Source organism: Astyanax mexicanus, chromosome 24 (assembly GCF_023375975.1).
Source record: "Astyanax mexicanus isolate ESR-SI-001 chromosome 24, AstMex3_surface, whole genome shotgun sequence".
Lineage (NCBI taxonomy): Eukaryota > Metazoa > Chordata > Actinopteri > Characiformes > Acestrorhamphidae > Astyanax > Astyanax mexicanus.
In genome coordinates, this window is record NC_064431.1 from 687,240 (window position 1) to 713,553 (window position 26,314).

At 38.7% G+C, this 26,314-nt stretch overlaps 1 protein-coding gene across 1 annotated transcript; it reads left to right on the forward strand.

Annotated features, from left to right (window-relative positions):
* The first annotated feature begins 315 nt into the window (after positions 1-315).
* Positions 316-25,696, forward strand: podxl2 (podocalyxin-like 2). The gene is made up of 9 exons (XM_049471887.1): positions 316-758; positions 7,635-7,883; positions 12,558-12,946; positions 14,119-14,394; positions 15,824-15,898; positions 20,228-20,384; positions 20,998-21,059; positions 21,786-21,965; positions 24,867-25,696. The coding sequence occupies exons 1-9, from the start codon at positions 740-742 to the stop codon at positions 25,128-25,130; spliced, it is 1,671 nt and encodes a 556-aa protein (XP_049327844.1). The 5' UTR covers positions 316-739; the 3' UTR covers positions 25,131-25,696.
* The last annotated feature ends 618 nt before the right edge of the window (positions 25,697-26,314 follow it).

The following is a 26,314-nucleotide window of genomic DNA, read 5'->3' on the forward strand; positions in this document are numbered from 1 at the left end:
CATTACATTTACTTTTATACTTTAAGTAGTTTTAAAACAGTACTTCTACACTTTTACTTAGAGTAAAAAGCTTGTGTTGGTGCTTTTAAACTCTAGTATTACAATATACTTCTACCTACAGAGTAATGAATGGGAGTGCTTTTAAAATATGCACTATGCAATATTTTACTATGTTGCTCACAGCTGTTTCAGGTGTTGCTCCAAAAGAATAGTGCACCACTACTGGAGGAGCACCTGGAGCCCAACCCAACTCCCTTTAGGACCCAGAGTGCAGATACTGCAGACACTGCAGGCTGACCTGCACTGCTCAGCCCTGTACACACCCACACACACAGCTCAGCCTGGCAGCAAGGGCGGGCTGTTCATTCATTACACACACACACACTCACACACACACCAACGCAGTTCCGTTAGCAGTTGAGTGACGGGCACATGCCTGCCCTGCCATCAGCATCCTCAGCATCAGCATCATCTGCATCCCTCCTCCAGAGCATCCCTCCTCTCATCTAGGGGGTCTGTTTGTCTCTGTCTGCCTGCCTGCCTGTCTGTCTGTCTGTGTGCATCGTCATGCAGTGGCACGTTGCAGATCGAGGTCAGTAAGTCAGTAAGAGACTCTGAGCAGCTCGGGGATGCAGATTAATGTGGGCAGCGCGCGCTGAGCTGCAGCAGCATCTTCTGATTGATCAGTCAGTGTCTGGTCTGGACGCGTTTCTCCTGACGGTGCTGTAGAGCCGCAGCCATGCCTCTCTTTATTCTGGGTGAGTTCTCTCTCTTTTCCTCTCTTATTTCTCTGTTTTCCTCTGTTTACAGGCGTCTGGTCTTTGTTTCTGCTTCATATGTTCGGTTTAAGGCGTCACTGATATCCTGCTATCTCAACACATGCTCCTTTACCAGCCTGTTATTCCAACTGAACCGTTCCACCTTAAGCGGCGTAGCTGGAACTGCTGCTGCACTAAAGATTTAAGGTGGAACGGGCTATTAGAACAGTGGGGTGACGAATGAGAAAATAACTTAAAGTTTCTATCTATCTATCTATCTATCTATCTATCTATCTATCTATCTATCTATCTATCCTCTCTCTCTCTCCTCTCTCTCTCTCCTCTCTCTCTCTCCTCTCTCTCTCTCCTCTCTCTCTCTCTCTCCTCTCTCTCTCTCTCCTCTCTCTCTCCTCTCTCTCTCTCTCTCTCCTCTCTCTCTCTCTCTCTCTCTCCTCTCTCTCTCTCCTCTCTCTCTCTCTCTCCTCTCTCTCTCTCCTCTCTCTCTCTCTCTCTCTCTCTCTCTCTCTCTCTCTCTCTCTCTCTCTCTCTCTCTCTCTCTCTCCTCTCCTCTCTCTCTCTCCTCTCTCTCTCTCTCTCTCTCTCTCTCTCTCCTCTCTCTCTCTCTCTCTCCTCTCTCCTCTCTCTCTCTCCTCTCTCTCTCTCTCTGACATGACAAGTTTAAGCTAGCTTAGCTATTATGCTTTGATAGCAACTCATAGAACAGTGAACATGGTTATGTTTTTTTTTTTTTTTTAGTATCTGCTGGAATGATAAAAAAAACATGACAACAATAGAAAAGAGGTGAAAAGAAACATGTTTAATATTTGGTCTTTAGTCTTTGATCAAACATTTTATTTTGTTTGGTTTAGGTTCTGCTAAAAAAATGCGATTTTCTTCTGTGCTTCACTGCAATTAATTATACACTCCTAGTCCTGGTCCTGTTTATAAGGTGTAAAATGTATTTATTTGTCAGTATTTCTTCACATATTTGAGATAAATGTGGGTGAATGAGCTCCACACAGCTCTGGTGTGGTCAGGCTGTGTTGCGAGTGACGCCGTTAGATTGGGTCCAGATTGGATGGTCAAAAGTCATGGTCTTGTTTTGGCTCCTCTGGTCGGGCTTCAGTCACAACAATCTGACAGGCTGTGAACTGCAAATCTGTTATTCAGGATTTTAGTTTTACACTGGAGATATGAAGCTAAATTAGCCAAAGAATGAAATTTCACAATTTCAATGGATGATCACAAGCCATCAAACCACCAAACTGAACTGCTTGAATTTTTACACCAGGAGTAAAGCAGCATAAAGTTATCCAAAAGCAGTGTGTAAGACTGGTGGAGGAGAACATGATGCCAAGATGCATGAACAAAACTGTGATTAAAAACCTGAAAGTTCTGTATCTTTTTTGTTATTTCAGCCATTTCTCATTTTCTGTAAATAAATGCTCTAAATGAGAATATTTTTATTTGGAATTTGGGAGAAATGTTGTCTGTAGTTTATAGTATAAAACAACAATGTTCATTTTACTCAAACATAAACCTATAAATAGCAGAGCTTTTCCTGAGCTGTATATTGTTGTGCTTTAAGTAAGACTATATATTGCGATTATCATTTATTTACTCTTTTTTTTTTTTTGGAAAATTGTCATAGTATACATAATTTACTATTTATACAATCACAGAACAGTGCAACACTGCCCTCTATTGGTCAGCATATTAACACTACACTAAATGAACCGCTGTCTGACACCAATCTCTCCATGTGCTCTATTCATGTGCTTAAAATCTATATTTTTGTTTTTAATGTTTTTCTTAAACCCTTACAGCATACCTTGGTGGTTTTAATCACTTGTAATCCATCGTAATGCTGTTCATACCTATTAGAAGTCCAATTTAAATGTACTTACGCTCCTAAATCGTTTAGCATGCATCAGAATTCAAATTAAAAGCCTCTACCGCATTAGCAGGGTTTAAAAATACACCCAGGCCTTGTAATATAATTGCAGCTCTGTATCTGTTGACTCATGCTCCTCCCCAGAGATCCCTCTCCTCTGCCCAACCTGAAGCCCTGTAAAAGCGTGTTTGGATCTCCTGCAGGATGTTAGATGCCCGTGGCCGAGCTCGTGCGGTAGCCTCAGTGTTTTCCTGTCTGTCTGCTGCTGTCTCATTCTCATGATTACAGCCACTGCAGAACCTCCAGCCTGAACCGGAGGAGACGATAAATCTCCCACCTCATGCTCAGTCCTACACACCTACACACTGCTGCAGAGTCAGCCAGATGGAGGACCTATTCAGGTCAGGTAGATTCAGCATCGGCCCCCGGAGCGCCGACCCAATGAGGGGTGATTTAGACCCAAGTGGGAGGAGAACCAGCAAACAGGGACACAATGAAACACCAGTGTTCAGCTGGAAGTGAGAATTCACTCCTCTTGTCTAAATATACATTTTGAGTATCTATCTATCTATACATCCACGTATCTATAAATTTATCTCAAATATGTATCATATAGATCAATAAAATTGGTTACATGTAAATTACAGAACAAAATCTGAGTTTTAAGTGTAAGTGCAAGACAACACAAGGGTTAAAAGGGGGCGTGGCCAGGTCTCAGATGGACTGCATGCTTTGTAAGCTCCAAATGGTTCTTGTATTTTTCCACTGCATGTTACAGTCTACTGTTGTAGTCTCTTGACCTTTGACTAAACGTGTCCCAGTCTTGGTCTTGCTTTGGACTCAACAACTAAATAATAAATTATTTGTTCTCATGTTTTTCCACTGCATGTTACAGACTACTGTTGTAGGACTTCAGGAGTTCAGTCTTGGTCTTGAGAATAGTCTTAAGATCACAAACAAGCAGTCTTAGTCTCGTCCGAGGCTACCACCTCTAACCTCTAGCTCAGGGCTCAGTCTATTCTCAAACTCAGACACTCCTGCTCTTGGTCTTGGTCTTCACTTGGACTCAAGTACTAAAAGTCTTGGTCTTGATTTATATTCAACTACTAAAAACCACCACAGGGGAGTTACTCTTAAATGTTTGAAATAATGTATGATTGGTTCTTGTATTTTTCCACTGCATGTTACAGACTACTATTGTAGTACTTAAATGTTGTTCTTCGTCTCATCTGAGCCTCTACCACCTCTAAACTCTAGCTTGTCTCTGGGTGTGATGGACCAGCCGAGGTCAGCGCTCAATGTTGTCACATTTTTCTTAAATTATTTATTTATGCTCAGTCTTGACCTCAGACACTCCTGCTCTTGGTCTTGACTTGGACTCTACGTGCCCCAGTAGATGATATGTTCTTGTACTGTGATTTGTTCTTGTATTTTTCCACTGCATGTTACAGACTATTATTGTAGTACTTGAGTTCAGTCAATGAAACACCAGTGTTGTTCAGCTGGAAGTGAGAATTAAAGGGGGGGATAACCAGGTCTCAGGTGCACTGCATGCTTTGTACAGACTATTATTGTATTACTTGAGTTTGGTCTTGGTCTTGAGAACGGTCTTAAGATCGTAAATGAACAGTCTTAGTCTCCTCTGAGCCTCTAAACTCTAGATTGTCTCTGGGTGTGATGGACCAGCCGAGGCCAGCACTCAATGTTTTTACATTTTTCTTAAAATCTTTATCTGGGCTCAGTCTTTTCTCAACCTGAGACACTCCTGCTCTTGGTCTTGACTTTTACTCAACTACTAAAAGTCTTGGTCTTGACTTGGACTCAACATGTCACATTTATATTAATTTATTTGCACAATGTTTATATCTTATAGCTTCTTAACTTCTGACACCAACATGTCTTTAATTATTGACTACATTTAGAAAAGGGATAAAGCAAAGAATAAAAAAAGGGATATTCTTTGCTTCACATGCTCCACTAGTTTGTGTGAATATCTTCCAGATCTTGAGTAAATAAAAATGCAGGCTGTGTTGTGTATAAGAATCCCTGCTCAGTCTGTAGGAACAGGTGCAGAGAAGACTAATCGTAGCTGGTATGAAATTAAAGCTGCACTGTTCGGATGCACTCCGTGAGCGGCTCGTTCATGTGTTGATTCCATTCATGCTCTGCTGTTCTCATAACCACGGATTACAGATTACAACACCCAACAGACAAGGGCTTGCAGATAGCAAATCCATCCAGCTAGTTTTCTTCAAACCCCAGATTAAGCTTAATCCTATACTAAACTTTCAGTGGAAAATAGCTGTTTAAAGGCTCTGTGGTCCGGGATGAGGTTTAATCTGGGTCTGAGAAAGTGGCTTTAATAAATCCAGATCAGAGCAGTGGGTTAATTTATTGCTATTTTAGCTTTTTTCTGCTGAAAGGTCCATCACAAGAGCAGCTGCTCTCTGGTATCTGGTTTTAGATGTGTAAAGTGGTCTTTAATCTTTAGTCAAGGTGGTTAAGAAAGACTGAGAATCCAGGTCTTCATCCATATCAGTAATTTCTCACATTTGCATTGTAGTCAGTGTTTAATAAGAATATTCAGCTTATTTATTATTTTTCCTTGTTTTAAGGAATCGTATCTACTGAAAGTGTTTCCATTCCAAAGCTATAATTAAGAGAATATGAGATGTACATATATATATATATATATATATATATATATATATATATATTCTGAATCATTTTTACTATTTATAGGTTTATGTTTGAGCAAAATGAACCTTGTTTTTTTATTCTATAAACTACAGACAACATTTCTCCCTAATTACAAATTAAAAGAGCTTTCAGACCTCAAATAATGCAAAGAAAACTAGCTAATATTCATAAAGTTTAAAATTTAAGAGTTCAGAAATGGTCATACATCTTGGCATCACATTCTCCTCCACCAGTCTTACACACTGCTTTTGGATAACTTTATGCTGCTTTACTCCTGGTGCAAAAATTCAAGCAGTTCAGTTTGGCAGTTCAGATGGCTTGTGATCATCCATCTTCCTCTTGATTATTTAAGATTATTTCACCAGTGAAAATCTATACTGGTTAACCAGCGCGAGTCTGTTGGAAATAATGTGATAATGTATTAAACCCAGTTTGTAAGAGAAGATCGATGGATGATTACAGGCTTTATGAGCTGAAAGGTGAATCTGAATGAATGGAGTCACAGCTTCTGTTCCATGCTATGAATTTTTAAACTCCTCTGATCTGTTGGTCTTAATGAATTCATTGTGAATCATCCTCTTTCCATCCTTTGTCTTCTGATGTTCTGAGACTTTACTGACTGACCTTCAAGACTCTGAGCTTCAGTATGAACATGATTTACTTCCTCTCCTCCTCCAGACTCTGGAGTTATAGAACAGAGCCGGTCTCAGAGGTCTAGCTGTGATTTCACGTGTTGTTTGCACATTAACAGCATCTCCTGGGTCCAAACATACAGTCAGGAATCTGACAGCAGCTTCAGATGCAGGAAAAGAGAGGTCAGGAGCGTCCGTGTGGACTCAGGGCTGGGTCGTGGCAGGTAGCTCATGATGCAGCAGTTAGGATTTCATAAATGATGCAGGAAGATGCGTCAGAGGCGAACTCACTCTCTCCTGAATGATAAGTTTCTCAGATAGTTAAAAAATTAGAATATCTTTGAAAAATTACTTTATTCCAGTAATTCAGTTAAAAATATGAAACTCATATTAATATTATATAGATGTATTAAACACAGAGTGATCTATTTTAAGTGTTTATTTCTTGTATTGTTTATTATTGATTATGGCTTACAGACAATGAAAACCCAAAAATCAGTGTCTCAGAAAATTAGAATATGATAAAAGACCAATTGGTACTTTTGGTAGTGTGGGCAGTGTGCCAAGTCCTGCTGGAAAATGAAATCTGCATCTCCATAAAAACTGCACTGACTTTAGACTTTAGACAGTGGATCAACACCAGCAGATGACAGACATGTCTCTCCATTAAACCAATCAGTGGTGGTTTGTTTGGAGAGACATGTCTGTCATCTGCTGGTGTTGATCCACTGTGTTTTATAATCAAGTCTAAAGTCAGTGCAGTAAACCGCATGGCCTCCATCCACATGGTTGGGCACGTGCTTGTAAACACACATGTTGAAAGCTGTACACCTCAGTCCAGCACAGTTTATCAGTGCAGATATTTCCAGTTACAGCTGAATTCACACTTTTAATCCCAGAAAAACAGAAAACGCTCTTATTTACCTTTTAAAAAGCCATTTAAATGCTGATTAAAGGGATGATTTCTGTTGTTTTGCTGTTTTCCTCTGGTTTTGAGAGCTCTGTGCTGACTCAGCTCTTGATTGTTTTTTTCTATATCGTGCTGCACTAATTGAATTGTACCAATCGTTCCAGTGATTTCTTGTCAAAACACACCCATATCCATAACCAGTGTCTACAAACTGTTGGATATATAGTGTATGTTAGAGAATGCTACATTTGATAAGCATTAATTTACTCCTCGGTGTGTTTCAGTCTTTACAGCAGTGAAATCTGAAATACAGGAATCTCATCACTGCAGCATTTCTGCAGACTATCTTCTTACTGGTTACTCAGCAACTCCGGCTTCTGCTCAGCGTCTCCACTCAGACTCAAGGGTGTAGATTTTATAAAACTGTGTGGATTTTATGATCCGTCCACCCAGGTTCTGTAGTATCACAGACTTGAAATTCATAATATCTATGAAATTAAGCTATTTAAATGTTTGGTCATTCTGTTGTTAGTGTATTCTAAACACCCACCAGCAGCAAATCAAACCAACAACAAACCGTTTCTCTTCTTCTTCTTCTTCTTCTTCTTCTTCTTCTTCTTCTTCTTCTTCTTCTTCTTCTTCTTCTTCTTCTTCTTCTTCTTCTTCTTCTTCTTCTTCTTCTTCTTCTTCTTCTTCTTCTTCTTCTTCTTCTTCTTCTTCTTCTTCTTCTTCTTCTTCAGGCTCGTCTCTTCTGCTCCTGATATCTGCTGATGTTCTGAGTGCCGGTCCTGCTGAGCCTCGGCCTCTGCTGGACGTTCCTCTCGGCCTCGAGGAGCACGAGGGAACCCAGCCGGGTCTGATGGAAAATTCCCAGGAGAGTTCCGGCTTCTTCCCAGAGGACAGCGAGGAGAACAAGGCGCCTCGGGTGGCTCGGCAGTGGAGTGTCCAGGGAGAGGTCAACACCAGTCTGGATGCAGACTCCTTGATAGGTGTGTAATGATTTATATATTATTATTATTTTTTTATTATTATATAAACACTCTGAATGAGCTATGTGCTCACTTTGGGGAAAAAAAAACATAGTGCATCCAACAAGAACAGAAGCCTCATCCAAAATATACAGTAGTAATATATGGCGCACCAGATTACAAGACGCACCATCAATAAACATATATTTTCTACCCAGGGTTAACTGCAGTAGCAGAGAAAGAGCTAGCCAAAACGCATTTAGTGACTAATGCTAATGCTGTTCCAGCAGTGCTAGCAGGGGTTAGCAGCAGGCTAAAGTATGCTATAAATCATTTCTTATACATTTTCAGCTGAGTCCCTCTGGCTAAGAAGTTCTTCTTGATTGAAACCGAGCTGTAAAAGTGACTCATCAGGTTTTTAGCATGAATCGTCTCGTGTCTGTCATTTAGATTAGCTGACAAAGATCTATCTTGAGCTTGACGCCCTGGAACATTACTCGAATGTCAAAACAGCAATTAGATGTGTTGAAAGACGTGTTAAAAGGCTTTTTTAAAGCTTTCTAGTCATTCATTTTAGCCTTGTGAGGGTGACGGTAACGTCTTTGAAACACATTTTATTCTCTTGGTAATTTAAGAAAGTGTCTGTTCACTGTTCTGTTCGCTGTGATGTTTGTCTCGTAGTCGCCCCAGTGCTGCGCGAGAGCGAGGACGCGAAAGCGAGGAAAGCTGCAAGGCTGTTGTGTTTGTTTGCCAGGCTAACGGAGACGTGTGGGAATTGGGCGTCCTCTAGAATGGTGCTTATTTTTAGGCTTGCTCCTAAAGTCCAGTGAAGATTTCCACTGTGGCGCCCTGTTTCTTGCCTGGGTAAACTTGGTCTGTAGTTTTGTTTGAGAGAGAGAGAGAGAGTGTGTGCGAGAGTGAAAGAAATGTCCATCAGATTTTCCAGTGCGTGGTGGTAAATTGGAATTCTGTGCAGCTCTATCTTCTGGAGTCAGCTTGCAGATTTAGACGCGGCGCGGCGAGCTAATCTCCTCGGCGGAGGGAGTGTCGTGATGCCAGTTGTTGTTTTTTCCTTTTTTAACAGCCTTTGTTCTGCCTTTTGCTTCATAACTAAAGCCTCGAGTCTTAAAGCAAACCACCGAACAGCTGTTTAAATAAAGCCTGCGTATTTGCCTTTATAGACGTCCTCATCACAGTATGAACTCGGAATCATGACGCTGGATCCACTCAAGCATTAATGGAATATTCTAGTGGTTTACAAACTGTGTGAAGTGATTATAAAGAGGTGGATACAAAGAAGGACGTATTGCTAAAATGAATCAAACTTAACGTTTTATAGAGATTTTGAGCAGCAGTTAATATATAAATGTTAGATAACCCAAACCCTCCCAGTCTGTTATCAGAACAAGACATTACCCAGAAGCCGTTTTTATTGCAGTATATTGTGATTTATTGTTGTGATTCATTGCTCTCTCTTATCACTGACCTTGCGTGTAAAGCCGGTGTTGCGCTAAATTCAGCACCCCAGCTAGGAAAAGCACCACCTCTTGGGAGCACGCACCCAAGTCTTCATGGCTTCACTTTACTTTTTTTTATAGAACATGGAATTACCCAATATACTATTCTTAGCTACTGTACACTGACTCGTAAGAAATAAGGAAAAATAAACTGATAAAACAACTGATAAAACAAATGTGTAAATAAATGCACGCAATAACGACAAAAGTATTGGGACACCTGCTCATCTAAAAAAAAACAAACAAGGGTATTAAACAAGTAGATAAAGAATTCCATACATCATTGCCTATTTGCTCACCTTACTGATTTTACTGATTCATTAGTCTAACTGTTAGCATTCCCACAACTTACAGCGCATCCCGCAAATGAAGGAATGCAGGAATGTTCCATTCCACCTTAAATTTTACAGAAGTTACAGAAAAGCAACTTGCTTGTGAAAGCGTGGAAGACCTCAGTCTTGCTTGGTTTGTTGTAATTTGACAGTGCGCTTCTGTAACAGGTTTAGAATTAGACCTCGGCGTGAAGTTAAGGCTTCTCAATCTAATTTTCTCTTTCACAGATTGTAGCTCAACTCCGAACCAGGCCACAATCTCATTTCCCAGGATAATCCCATCAGCGGCCATGCGTCTTCCACCACCAGCCCTCACTGACTGATCTGAGAGCAGGGTTATATTCTGCTCTGTTTAAGATTAAGGCCAGGATTTGGGTTCTGAAATCTGATCTTGTGCTTCTGTGAAAGAGTAGCTTCTATTCCAAGTGCAGAGTCTTGTCCTTATCCCTGTTGTTGCTGCTGTTGGGTAATAAAGGAGCATTTGGCGTGAGAGTCAGTCGTGATGCTGGTGTTGATGTTCTGCATCAGTATGATGATTAATCATCACTCATTGTGATGAGTCAATGAATATTAACACTGTATAAATCAGCAGTGCCTACGATTTTTACTTTTTCAGACTAAAAGCAGTGGATTTCTGAGATATATTATTGTATTATTGTAAATAACAGCATTACTGCTACGTCTAATATCTATTATTCAATCTAAAAACTCTAAAGAGGGGTCTGGTAGGTTTGTTGGGTGTTAAAGCTCTTATTAATATAACAAAATTAATAACAAATATATTTAAAAACATATAGAAAAAAAATCAGCATTGTCCAAACAAACAGCAACTGTACAGGAGAGAAATAAAACCGTCTTAGTTTTTTTAATGGAAGTCAATATAAAAAAGACTTTATTTGTAGGCCATTTTGGGTCCATTCATCAAGAAATTGTAACACATTATAAGGAACAGTTAGTTTGTTAAAATGATGTAGTAATGTAATATTGGATCATTTTCCTCAATAGATAAAATTAGAAAGTATAATATTTTAATCTTATTTATTTGACTGGGTTCTCTGGGATCTACTTTTAGGACTTGAAAATCTAATGAATTTTATTTTTTTTAATTATTTATAAAAATATAGAAAGGATTCACAAACTTTTAATCAACACTGTATGAAAAATTATAAATCTGTGATATTTTAGTTGGTTGTGGGATGTTTGGGACCTTAAAACTCAGCCTGATGTGATGCGATTAGCATAACCGCACTCTTTAGCGCTACCTGCTAATTAGCCGACACAGCTGTTGGGCAGGCATATGGCTGGCCATGTGGATGGAGCTGAGCTGGAGAGGTCAGTGTGTGTGTGTGTGTGTGTGTGTGTGTGTGTGTGTGTGTGTGTGTTTGTGTGTGTGTGTTTACAAGTGTGTTACAGATACCTAACTGCACTCCATTGTGCATTATCTTTATCTTTATCTTTATCTATATTAAGTGTTTCTTCTTTTTTTCAGTCAGTTTTATGAGGTAGAGTCTCCTGGAATTCAGGCTTTCAGTTAACAGCTGTGCTGAACTCATCAAGAGTTAATTACTTGAATTTCTTGTCTCTTAATAAAGTGTTTGAGAGCATCAGTTAAAGTAAAGTAGTGAAGAGGTAGAGTTACAGGTATACAGTGAATAGTGAATATTTCAGTAATGTTCGAATCCAGATTATGAGAAGAAACAACTACTTATAAGAGGCCACTTAAAAATGATGAGTTTCTTTGATTTTACCAAATTGAAAACCTCTGAAAAATAAATATATTATATATAATTATAAGATGGATGATTACAAGCCATCAAACCAAACTGAACTGCTTGAGTTTTTGCACCAGGAGTAAAGCAGCATAAAGTTATCCAAAAGCAGTGTGTAAGACTGGTGGAGGAGAACATGATGCCTGAAGATGCATGAACAAAAAACTGTGATTAAAAAACAGAGTTGAATAAAACAACAATGTACATTTTACTCGAACATATAGCTGTATATCTGTCCAGTATGATTTATTTTACTTTATTCCTGGATATATGGAGATATATGGAGTGCATTATTATTATTAGTATCATGACTGATCATTCTGGATCATTGACTTCTATTACAAATCTGATAAAATTCTTGTATTTTTTTAATATCTCAGTTAGGAGTGTGCCATATCATATCATATGCAATAATAATATTACATTTTTTTTTTTTGCAGTATTGTATTTTTGAAATATCTTTTTTAATTTAATGTTTAATTTAATGTCAAGAGTATCGTGATATTATTTTAGGGTCATATCGTTCAGCCCTAGTGTACAGTCTCTCTCAGTGTCTGGGTTTTTCCCGAGCTGTCAGTGTGCCGTCCGCCGGCGTGTCGGCTGCATGAATAAGCAGCTGAGCTGAGGAAGCTGCTGTCAGGGAGAGCTTGTTTTGGTGCATTGCTGCCGCTGGTGCAGAAAGCCGAGTGCTGCAGCCCAGCGCACTGAGATCTGCTGCCAGCGCTGTGACAGGAAGTGGGCCGGCTGAGCCCCGTCTGATACACGGGTGGACAAAACGAGCCCGAGTCTGACATGCAGTGAAGGATTCTGGGTTCTGGTGGAAAAACCCACATTTACACAATTCTCCATCTTACCCCTGCTGTGTTCCATACACTGGCTGAAGAATTACACTGTTTAATCTGCATTAATAAATCATCACTAATAAAAAAAAAACGACTAATCGAAAAAATAATTATTAAATTAGTCGACTACCAAAATAATCGTTAGTTGCAGCCCTACAAGCCGTGTCTACAAGCTAAAACACTCTCAGGTAACATCGTCCATCTTTCTTTTCTCTTCTTCTTCTTATCTCTACAGGCTACAATCCGTCTCAGCCTCGTCTCTCGTCCCTCTCTCTCCGCAAAGAACCCCAACAGACCAACTCCTCGTCCTTCTTCTCCCCCGCGGGTGAAGCTCCAGATCCAGAACGGTGGGAGAGCGAGTCCAGCGGCTTCCCCCTGAACCCCTCCTCCTCCAGCCTGTCCACCACAGCTGCCAGCCCACTCTTCCACACCGCCGGCTCTGAACTCAGCCTGAGAGACCCCCTGCCCGAGGCCACAGCTGCCCACGACACGTCCCCGCTCCCCGAGGACGAGGACCGGCAGAACCTCCTCACCCAGGCCCCCACTGCTCCAGAAGTAGGACCGTTCCCCAGCCAGACGCCCCTGCAGCCGGACGACACCCGCCGGGACGACTCAGAGATGAGGGTGGGCGATTTGATAACTGTTATGACAAAATATCGGCTTAATAAACGGCAAACGGTGGTGCCTAATGACTAGCTTTAACAAGGTTTTGGACTCAAACTTATTTTTAAAACCCATTCAAAAATGGTGGAGACAAAGGCGTCAAAAGTATTTATCACTGAATTCACAGTATTACTCTGTGGGTAGAAGTACTGTACTCAGATACTCGCCAGTTAAGTTTGGCCGTGGGCCAGATATGAGCCAGATTCTAGTGGCCACAAAAAAAAATCCTGTTTTGTAAAATGAAGTGTAATGAAGTGTAATAGTATGATGGAGGAGCGCTAGAGACTAGTAGCTCTCCAGCCCAGAGGGTTGTTGAACCCAATTGCACAATTTGAACAGTTGATCTCAAAGCAGGTAAACCCAAGAAGAAAGGAAAATAATAAAAAATAAGGGTCAAGGTCGTGCTCCAATACACTACAACACTATTGCCGCGGCTAGTGAATTGGGACACGACCAGGAAAAAACAAAAGCCCTTATTTTATAAAGAGCCAAGAACGGGCGGAAAAAAGATAACGGCCGGAAACTAAAGTCACGCCGAGCGCAGCAGAGAGAGAGAGACAGGGGAGGAATGTTAAAAAGAGTAAGTAAAAGTAAAAGAGTAAAAGTACTGGTTTCAAATACTCAAATGTATACTCAAAGTATAAAAGTAAAATTAACGTAAAACAGGGAAAAATAAAGCCATTAAGAACAAAACCTTAGGCCGCGACACAGTGATCAGCAGTCCTAACTTTCAATTCAAAAGTGTTATTTTAGTCATACATTCACCTCAGCAGTGCATGTCTTGTGAAATTTGAGTTAGATTTATACAGAGTAAATCAGACAGTATTTAGGTAAACATGCCTGTGCTAGAGCTAAGTAAGCTGCGTAAGATAACATTACTATACTAGCCCTGTACAGTCAGTTTATAAAGAGGTACTGTAGTGAACAGATACCAAGTGTAGGTCTTGCCATGAGCATGCTGGCCAGTTTTATACCTCATATATAAGATATCACCTCACAACTTATACTGCTGTAGAAATTCCCAAGTTCTCCACATGGAAGTTTTTCGATTAAACATTAGTTAGTAGTATACAGAGTTTCAGATATTGTGATTATATGATGTATACCTTGCCTTCCTTTACTGTGAGGAACAGGAGGAAGATGAAGAGGTTGTTGATGATGATGATGGTGGAGAGATGGTAGCTTTTCCTACTGAGGTAGACGGTGAGGAGGAAGATGATTGGACGCATCTCACCGCCGGGCCGTCTTCCACTCCGCCGTCCGACATGCCCGCTGTGGGCTTCACCCACATGTCCTGGCAGGATGTGGAGGTCACCAGAGCTGGAGAGGATGAGGAAGCTGAGCTTCGTCACGGCGGCACCGAGTACCTCTCAGAGGCGGAGCTACACGATTCCCAGGAAGCCGTGCAGGTACAGAGACTCTAAAATAATCTCACAATATTTCATGTTATTTTTGTTACAGTGATTGCACTTCTTTGGCTATAGCCCAGTACTGTACAGCTCTTTGATTTTACCAAATTAAAGAGAAAGCTGAACTGCTTGAATTTCTGCACCAGGAGTAAAGCAGCATAAAGTTATCCAAAAGCAGTGTGTAAGACTGGTGGAGGAAGAGAACATGATGCCAAGATGCATGAAAAAAACTGCAATTTAAAACCAGGATTATTCCACCAAATATTGATTTTTGATACTTGTTTTCTTTGCATTATTTGAGGTCTGAAAGCTCTGCATCTTTTTTGTTATTTCAGTCATTTCTCATTTTCTGTAAATAAATGCTCTAAATGAGAATATTTTTATTTGGAATTTGGGAGAAATGTTGTCTGTAGTTTATAGAATAAAACAACAATGTTCATTTTACTCAAACATAAACCTATAAATAGCTAAATCATTCAAGAAACCGATGCAGAAACTGCTGTAGATAAACCGTTATGGTAACTTTGTTCAAAAGCAGTGGTTGTATTTTATTCATGTTTTATTTGGAAATATTTATATTCCAGTTCAATGGTGGTAATAATATTAATAATAAAAAGTGAATTGCTCTTTAAATTTGCATACTTTGCATACATGCATTATAATGTTGTTAAAATGACAATAACATTAATTATTGCAATTATTTTTGGCACAATATTAAAAAACCTAATGTAAGAAAAAGGTGCAGAATGCAGAATTTAAATGCATTCATGTAAATTGTAAAATTGCATTTTTAAACTGCATTTTTGGGAATATATTTGTATATTTATGTTTCCAAAAATTTGACACACAAAATTTATTTACACCAGAATAAGGTCTAAAACTAATGGTAAAAATGAAATATATCAAGGAAAAAATGCGTAAACATTTCCTGAATATTTTTCCAGAATATTTATATGAAGAGCAGAATAAAGAATTTCTGGCAAATAAACTGCTTTTAATTCAGAATACCACTGTGTTATCACTGTATGGGTTTTTCTAACGTTTCAGAATTTACGATAATGCGATATTATTGTGTATTACATAATATGACACACTCCTAACAGAGACCCAATCAGGATCTTTATAAGATATCTCAGAGAAACCAAAAAAGAGCTAAATGAACAAAATTGAATTCAGTTGAGGGGCAGAAAGGGTTTGATGAGGTTAAATTTACTGCAGCTCTGCTTCTGCTGCATTTTAATCAGGTGATTGATTCTCCTGCCAGTAATGAATGGTGCTAATTAGGATTAATTAATCATTTTCTTACGTAGCCGAGGCTGAGTGAAACAGGAAGATAGCGCTTCCTCTAACGGATCCTCCAGTGCGGTTTTATGGATCGTGTCACTTTTTAAAACGTCTGTGTGATTTTATCTTTATCTCTTTTATCAAGGTGATCTGTGTGGACTGGAGCAGTCTGGCTGGAAAAGGCTACGTCATCCTCAACATGTCGGAAAACTACGACTGCGTGAGTTCCTGCGTTATTATTCTGCTGTTTAAAACAATCCACGCACTGATGGGTTCGCACAGAATAAGTTATATTGGAATAAATGACTGAGAATGAGATGGTTGTAGCTACTCGATTTATGCACCACTGTAAATTCTAAAAACACAATGATAATCAATTTTATAACCAGCTTATTATAATTTAGTAGTAACATATTATATATTATAATATATATATATATATATATATGTATAGCTGTGAAGAGAGCAATTCTACAATAGTCTAGATGTGAAGCATAGGAGGGAATTCAACAATATTTTGTCGTGTTGTGACACATTTTTTTATTTTATTGACCATTTACTTTTTTTAAGCATATTCTTAAAAAAACATTGACCCAACTGTATAGATAGATAAATAAGATAATATAATAATATAATGATATTATCATGGTATCTTATCATGGTACATAATATTTATAATAAATCTTATTTTATTGGTTATTTAATGACCAATTAAATAGCAATTTAGTTTTTGTTTTCTATGTAGTCTAATCATAATCTAAATACACATCTGCACATTTATTAGCTTCTTTAGAACGACAGCGTTGTGAAATATGATGGAGAAATACAGAAATAGGTCTTTTTCTGTTAGTATGTAGTAATAAGTCTGCAGCTATTTTCCCCTCCCCCAGTTTTGCAGACTGAAGCCATTGTCTGATGCTATATTTTGGGAGTGTATCTGCAGTGCAATGAGGAGGACCTGTGGGAATATCAGTGTTTCAGTGTCTGCACACAAAACTGCTGACCGCACTGTTCGCTGAAAATATTAAACAAATGATACCTGTGTTAGACACAGTATTCTTCCTGCTACAGAGCGCATACGAGCTTTATTTTTACTACAGTGAGTGTATGTGTATACAGGAGCTTCATCTACAGCTCTGTAAAAAATGAAGAGAGCACTTCAGTTTCTGAATCAGTTTCTCTGATTTTACTATTTATAGGTTTATGTTTGAGTAAAATGAACATTGTTGTTTTATTCTATGAACTACAGACAACATTTCTCCCAAATTACAAATAAAAATATTCTCATTTAGAGCATTTATTTACAGAAAATGAGAAAAATTAGAAAATGAGGTTTCCACGGAGATCCACGTTAAAAACACAAAAGAGAGTGGAAATGGAGGAGCTACTGAACAGCGTTATGTGATGTCATGTGACCGAGAAAAAAGCCTAAAAACTCACTGATACACCAGTTTTTTCAATTGCAGTCTGGATCATATTGTTTGCCTCCTGTTTTTTTTTTGTTGTTGCATAAAATATATACATATATAGTTATAAATATACATGTAGTTCTTACTGTATGCAGTAGCAGTGGCGGCACTGCCAGCACAGACTCTGCTTAATCACATTCTCTGTTGCCGCCACTGCAGCAGACCGGCCACAAAAAAACTCTCTTTCCATTTTACTCTCTCTCTCTCTCTCTCTCTCTCTCTCTCTCTCTCTCTCTCTCTCTCTCTCTCTCTTTCACACACACACACACACACACGTACGCACTCCCCGAAAACTTAGCCTGTCCGTCGCCATGGCAACCGCTAAAAAAACATGCAATTATAATCAGTCTGACCTTCTGCCGCTCGCGTGCCGACAGCTGCGTGCCAAATTGACAGTGTGTGCCAACCGGGGGCGGGTCCGCCGATTATGGCCGGTGTTTGTACAAACAAACAAACACAGCCAGGACAGTGACCTCCGGAGACTGAGAGAACCTGGAGGAGTTCAGAATGGATGAACGGTGCATCTCTACCTTTAGCTCAACTTTGTAAAATGCTAAATACTGTGTTCCTCGTCTGGTTTGTTCTCGGTTGTTTCTATTTTTCAAAATCTAGTTAGAAAACAAGATTAGAGGTGAGTGTGAGGCACAGGTGGTTGGACGTCACAAGAATCTTCACTCCTTTGTTTCTTTGGTTTTACTATGAGTGAATGATCTACTGAGCTCTGAGTTTCCTCTTCTGAAGTCCCCGTTGCTCCACCAGCCGCTCGCGATCAGTAAAACTGAGCCGGATCCTCTTTTAGACACTGTACGTGTGACGTAAGTACGTAAAGACGCGTGACATGGCCAGAAGAAGAACAGGTCACGAAAAGCGACCTGATACACCAGTTTTTAGAATGAATATATTATCAGGATTTGCAGGGATGGTGGTTTCAGCACACTGGTACCATTAATTAAACACAATATTTTATCCATATTCTTCTCCACTCAGAAATGCTTCTGCTTTCAGTTTAGAAACTAAATAATACGGACTGATACTTTAAATAGGTTTGTATTCAACCAGTAATGTCTTTAAATGACCCAAAGCTGGAGCTCTGATTCATGTAGACTCAGTGAATCAGTGAGTCACGGAGTCTCTAGACTCTCTGTTTTTAAACTCCAGCCCTCCCCTTCCTGTTGAGCCGATGAATCATCAGTGGATGGTGCGGCTGCCCCTGAAGTGGGCTTCTAGTTTGGCACAAGGACAAATGGAGGACGTGAACAAGTCTAGTTTTTAAAAATCTCTCTTGGAAAAAAGCTCTTGGGAAGGTTTTTTTGGGTTATCTGGATCTTGGCTGCTTTCCTTGTCTGGTCCCCATCCACCTTATTCTGTGCAATGATGAGGAGGCGGCCATGTTTGTTTGATTTGTGTTGGAATTCCCGGTGCAGTTTACTTAAAGTACAATGTATCATGTAATGTTTTAAAAAGTAAATACAATTACTACATTTATAAAATGTAAAGTACATTTGTAACACGCTTAAAATTTTAGTATAGTATATTAAATATATATATATATATAATTTTTTTTTATACCCAATGAAGTATACTAGAAGTGTGCTACTTACAAAAGACAGCAACAAGAAGCATGTATATTTGTACTCTAATGTAAATATATATAACATCAATTCTTAGTACATTTCTAATATACCTGGTGTATAATAAATAGTGATACAGTTGTAATACTCATTAAATGTGTTATAGTTTCACTGTAAGAATATATATATTTTTATAAATAAGGGGTTACATACATGAAGTAGTTTAAATGTTACTTAAGTATATTTAAAATTGTTTTATTTTAGTACAGTTAAGAACACTTAGCACATCCCATCTACCACTGCAGAGAACACCGTTCCAGAGCTTCACAGCCCAATGCCGGGGGGGTTTATACCCCTTTTGCCAACACTTGCTTCCAGAGCATCCCATTCTATTGGCAGTTTTGGAGTTTATACAGGCTGTATCAGCAATTTGTGCATCTTTAATCAGCTCAGTTCACTAATTAGAAGAGCTGCTGGCTACTTTTGGGCACATAGTGCATTTAATAAGTTATCCAGTCTGAACCAGAAGTGCATTAATTCATTAATCCGGGTCAGATCCCAAAAAATGGCCAGCCAAACACTGAACTATGCAGGGAATTGGTCCACCTTACAGTAGTAGTAGTATTATTATAACACTTGCCAAAATAAGTACAATATATGCCAGTAGAAACGTATTCCCAATATAATAGGACTCTGTAGAGTACCCCTCTTGCCAATACTTGCCTCCAAATTATCCCATTTTATTGGCAGTGTCTTTTTAAAGATTGCATAAGTTGTGCCACAAATCAATGCATCTTAAATCAGCTTAATTCAATAATTAGAAGGGATGCTGGCTAGGTTTGGACATGCATTGGATTTATAAGTATAAGTATAAGTTGTCCAGTCTGAGGACAACATACAATGCACATGTATCTGCATATTTAACCCTCCCATTATCTTGTTAATGTTTAAAGTCTCTGAAAAAAAGGTTTGACATTAGTTTTGTGATTCATATTTATTGTCTTTTCAAAATGTCAGTTTTATTAAGGCTGTTTTATATGCATAAAACATAAGAACAATCAAGACTATTCGTGTTTTACACACATTTGTTTGGTCATAATGTTGAGGTCACTGTGATATTCAGTTTTACAATCTTTCTCTAAATATCCCTTCACTTTGTGATCTTTATGATCTTAACAACACAACATGTATATAATACTTATATAATACTTATTCTTATAACATTAAAAAAGCCAGAATGGCTGATAATTCAGAAAAAAAAACAAAGTAACTGTAGAATAATCTTTTTGCTAACATTTTTATTATTTAAATTTAATTATATAAATTATAATAAAGAGTGTTAGAAAACTTGAGGATAGCAGGAGGGTTAAAAACCGACTGCCTTATGTACTTTACTATATAGGCAACAAGGACGTCTTTGAATTGCTGCTAGAAACGTATGGATGTGACGTGAAAACGCACAAGACCAGACAAAGGTGTGTGTGTGTGTGTGTGTGTGTGTGTGCACAGGATGAATTCCGTTTGGACAATGGGGACCGGCTGCTGGAGCTGGTGGAGAGTTTATTCTCTCGGAAGATGAACAGTCCTCTGGGCTCGTGGATCATCACACTCAGCAAACCCAGCAGACAGGAGCACCAGCTACTCATGACACTAGCCAACGAGCAGGGTATCTCACACACACAACACACACACACACACACATAAACACACACACTCAAACATACACACTTAAACATGCAACATTGTGGGGACCATCAAAATTGACTCCACAATGTTTGGTCCCCACGCTGCTGGTGTGATAACAGGTTGCAGACCCCACAATGTCATAAAAACAAACACAAAAACACACAGTATTATTCAGTGAGTTAGTTTTTTCACATGATATTATTTATATAAATATCAGAGTGCTTAACACAAGTCTATAAGGGGATTGATAATCAATAATCATTTTAAAAAATTAAGATTAATTATGATAATATAAATAACATTTAAACAGCACAGTTACATACAACTTAAACTAATATCTGTAAGGAAATAGGTTATATAATATGCTCTGGAATATGCTCAATAATAATAATAATTAATAACTGTTTGAGAAGAGGGTACACTCATCGCATAGACTGTGATTATAATAAAAATATATGTTACAGTGAATATTTGAATCTTCATAAAATGTAGTTTTATGGAAAATTTTCTTATGTTATAGAATGTTTAGGTCTGTGTGATACATCATGTTGATTACACAGGTGATTAACATGTGTTTTGATTTGTGTTTGTAGGTGTGATCGCCACTAAAGATGTTTTATCAATGCTGGGAGAAATGAGGGGAAGCTTAACTGAGGTAAAACCATCCATCCTGCACCCCTGATCACCATGCATTATCTATAAATTACCATATACTTAATAAACTGCTGAATTTATCTGAGTCAGTTTCTCAGATAGAAATTTAACCAAGTCATACACTGAAAAAAAATGAAGAGTAAAATTTACTTAAAAAAACTTTTTTTTTCTAGTAAATTTAATTTCATGTAATTTTTTGTAATTTCACCTCCGTTTCTAGACTTAAATGTTACGTAGAGTAAATAAGTGAACTGAACAATCCTTTCTTTTAGTGACCTTTACTTAATTTCTGCATACAATATTACTTAATTACAATTACTTAATTTATACAATATTATTATAAATAATTTAAGTAAAATTTTTACATAATCTCAAAGATTTATTTTGTAAACAGACCAAGTCTCACTGTCTCAACAGAATGTGTTACGTGCCATATATGTGTAGAGACAGTGTAATATGTGTGTTTTAACTAAAAATATTTACATTTCAGGAATTATAATATATTATGTATCATAAATTATTTGAGTAATTGTAATTAGGTAATATTGTATGCAGAAATTAAGTAAAGTTTAGTAAATGATGTGCAAATGACAAATAAACTTGAAACTGAAACTGAAGAAACAGGTTGCAGAAGGGGTACCCACTGTATTCACTGCACTGTTAATAAACGTTAATAAAATGTATTGTTTCTGTGATTAACGTAAATAAAACGCCCCTCTTTCTTCAGCTGGGTGTTCAGAACTTCTCCAGCGTGAGCACCTGCCACTCCAGGCCCAGTCAGACGCGCAGCGACTACGGGAAGCTGTTCGTGGTTCTGGTGATCATCGGCTCGGTGTGCGTGATCATCATCGCCTCCGGACTCATCTACATCTGCTGGCAGCGCCGCCTGCCCAAGCTGAAGAACATGGTGGGTGAGGTTACCCGTACGGCCGGTGCTGTGTGATCCGGTTCTGATCTGGTTCTTCGTCTGTTGCAGAAATTCTCTGCCGAGTTCGTTCCCAACACTGTTTTTATTCCTCCGCCACCTTCCATCCATCTCATCTGCTATTCATTCACTCCGTACCCCTGCAGCACCGCGCTCACAGAGGTTTGAGACGTAGGAGGGGTAGAGGGGGGGATCCCAGATATAGTATATATATATATATATATATATATATATATATATATATATAATAAACAGCTCTGTAAAAAATAAGAGAGCACTTAAAATGATGAGTTTCTGATTTTACCAAATAAAAAAAAATCCTCTGGAATATAATCAAGAGGAAGATGGATGATCACAAACCATCAAACCACCAAACTGAACTGCTTGAATTTTTACACCAGGAGTGAAGCAGCATAAAGTTATCCAAAAGCAGTGTGTAAGACTGGTGGAGGAGAACATGATGCCAAGATGCATGCAAAAAAACTGTGATTAAAAACCAACCAGGATTATTCTACTAAATATTGATTTCTGAACTCTTAAAACTTTATGAATATCAACTTGTTTTCTTTTTTTTTTGTTATTTCAGTAATTTCTCATTTTCTGTAAATAAATGCTCTAAATGAGAATATTTTTATTTGGAATTCGGGAGAAAATTTGTCTGTAGTTTATAGAATAAAACAACAAAAAAGTGCTCTCTTCATTTTCCAGAGCTGTTTAGTCTAACACTAACGCAAATTAGTAGTTTATTAATGTTGTGTTTTTTGCTCAATAAAAGTCTGAATTCGATATTCATACACTTTTGATTAGCCTATTTTTACTGTACATAGTACATACAGTAATTAGGGGTCTATTATGTGAAAAATACTTTCTTACTTGCAATTATACTTATATAGCATCATTTAAGAGTATTTAATTGACCTGATCTCCATGTTTTTGGACTGTCCACCCAAGTAGGGACTTGAACCCAAGACCCCAGTGCTGAGGAGGCTGCTGTGCCGCCCTTGCTGTAATAAACATCCTGTTAAGCAAATTGTAGAGAATGAACTGTGACCCAACAGCAAGTACTATTGATTTACACAGAACAGACCCCAAATTATGTGCTAATACATTTAATACAGTATAAAGCTTTAAAACCGAAAAGAGCCCGTTGTGACGTACTGTATGTGTGTTACAGACCCTTTAAAAGCTGTGTAAAGTAAAAAACTAATTGTATGAACTCTGTATTGAGCAAATAACCAAACAATAATAAGCTCCTAATTTATGTTCCTTTAAATAAGCCATTACCCATACATAGTGTTCTAGCTGTAGCATCAGTGTAGTAGTATCATCCCATACATACTGTTTAAGCTGGTATCAGCGTCATCATAGTCAATAGGTAGTTCTGAGTTGAATTCATTTTAATCGATTTTTCATAGATAAAGGAGATGTTAAATATTTCTGGTTAAAACAAACACTGTGTAAAGTATATAAGGCATATACTGTAAGTTCATTGTAGTATATGGAGTATATTTAGACTTACTGCAATCTGATTTTCTAAGTGTCCAGAATGCATACCTGTCAAGTCTCCCGTTTTGGCCGGGAAACTACCGTATTTTACTCCTCTTTCCCGCCGTCCTCCCGCATTAGTATTTTCCCGTAAATTTCCCGTATTTTATTAAAATAAAAAAATATATATTATTGAGGAGACAGGGCACTGACCGCTCTGTGTCTCTTAACCAATCGTGGAGCCGGTTCAAGGAGAAAGTCCTGCCTTTCAGGAGAAACAGCCAATCAGCTTGTAAAGGAGGGTCAGCGTGGGGAAGCCCCCCCCCCCCCCGTCGCTGTGAGTTCAGGCAGCTAGTCGGAGCAGCTGATGTTAAAACAGATCTGGATATACAGCGATTTTTCTAAAAGAAAGGTAACGGTAGGCTAATCATGTAAACTGTGATGAGATTTTTCTGATAGCTGCTTAAAAATACTCGTCTCCAAAATAAAACACACAGATTAAACCTTTTAAAATAAAAAAATTACAGCTTGTGACTCAGTTTAACTAGAAATGTGGAGAGGACCGAAATTAACTGAACTGATCAGGGGTGGAGTGATCAAAAGAAAGAAGTATTAATTAAAAATTATTAATTGTGTAGACCCCTTAAGACTAATTTTAGTAAAAGCTCATGATACTATTTTTAGGTCACCTACAGTCATTTTGCAGAATTTGTGCACCCTTTGTTAAATTTTAAATCCATTAAATAAAAAAATCTATCATATAAAAGAGTGCATTTATGCCAAAAAAGACATGAAATCTTAACTTTTTAAAAAATATCTAGAAAAGGGTTTTTAATTTGGCTCTATTAAAAGAATGACATATGTAGGAATGTCCACAACATTTCAGATCCTGATAATCTAATTGTAGTGTGTAAATGGTTCACATGTGGTTATTTTAGATTTTTTGTAAACTTGTCTTAAAATGTAAGGGATACTGAACCTTCGTTGGGCTGATGGGACGACTTTAAGCGGACAGAGGAAAATATCCCTTATTTTTAAATCTAAAACTTGTCTAGACGCATCTAAAATCTCATTGTTAATCGTGTAAATAAATCAATTTGGATGCAATCTAGTCCAGCCAAAAATCCCCAACAGAGTCTGGCTGCAGAAATGATGTATGGGTTTGTGCTGGATGTGCTTGAATATTTTTAGAAATAAACTCTGCAGCCAGCCTCGCCCTCAGCAGCCGGAGTCAGAGAGAGCAGAGTAGTCCGTGCTCTCTCTCTGACGCTTTCTCTCCTCTATAATTGGCCGTATAAATTGGTAGGCTTGTTATTCTGAACCTAGTCTTATTGATCCTTTGTTTTTTAATCCCGATTTGGGTTAATAACTGTTTTGTTTGTGTTTTGCGTCACGAAGTCGCGAGGAGAGGAGCTGCATTTCGTGGAGAACGGCTGCCATGACAACCCCACACTGGATGTGACGAGCGACGGGCAGGCGGAGATGCAGGAGAAGAAGCACAGTGCCAACGGAGTGCCCGTGGGAGGAGGAGGAGGGGGAGGAGGTGGCGGCGGCGGCAGCCACAGTGGCAGCGGGAGCGGCAGTGGCAGCGGCTGGCAGGTTCTGGTCAACAAGCCGGGCAAAGAGGAGGAAGACAATCAGGAGGAGGACACCCACCTTTAGCCAGGCTGGGGAAACCTCGCTCTAATAAAAGAATGAAACGGTTTCTGTTCTGGACGTCTGTGGCACAAAAAATACAAATACAAATACAAATACAGCTCCACGGCTTTTTTCAGTTTTTTATTTCCTATAATAAAAACATCCGCTGAATATTTGAAGTGATGTGATTGGCTCGTTTGACTCGTAGGGTCATTCATTTACGCGCGACTGCGGCGGCCCGGTTAAAGCAGCTGCGGAGAGCTTTGAGAAATTGGATCGATCCGGAACGGCTCGATTCTTTAAGAGCGCGAGAACGACGAGCATCAGCCAATCACGTCTCTATCGATCTTTTTTTAAAGAAGCTGTTTGATGGGTGTTGAGCTGAGAGCATCAAATCCATAGCTGGGAATGGAATCGTTTGTTTGTGGCTGTTGGTTTATTTCAGGAATAGTTTGGGTAAATTTTGCAATTATTGTGATTAATCACTGACCCCGGATATGAATTATCAATTTTATCAATACCGATCAATTAGCAAATAAAAAAAAAACATCCCACAGGAAAACAGAAAAAGACAAAAAGGAGATCTCTCTCTAAAATCTCTGTAGTCTCATGGCATAAGAAAATACATTTCCAGGCCTGGATAAGCTACTCTGTCTCGTAAGAAATAATGAAAAATAATCATCTAATCTGGAGCCTCTCCCAAGAAAGGGGGCTTTTCCTGACAGGGGGGAAAAAAGCTATAGTGCTGAAATCTGCACCCCTGCCATGAAAAGCATGGAGATAATTGCTTAAACTTAACTTAGAAATACTCTCCCGAGAGAGGGTGCTTTTCCTAGCGGGGGTGCTAAATTCGGCACAACACTGGGTTGGCCTGAGCAGGAGGCTATTCCAGGTCATGAAAGTGGAGGAGCTCTTTAATAGAGAGTGTTCCTGGTGGCCAATCAAGATTCTGCACCTAAAAAACTAAACTAAAACACAAAAAGATTTTTTTTTGTTCAAAAGGAACAAATAAGACCGGGATCGTAACGTGGGGGTTTGTTTAAAGGATCCATTTCGATCACAGCCACATCTTTTTGCTCCAGAAAAGGTTTGAAATAAAACTTGCCAAACTTCAGGCACCTTCGAAGCTAGATACTGTTCTAAACTACACTGACTCATTAGAAATAAGGAAAAATAATCATGTCACCTGCAGCCTCTCCTAAAAGAGG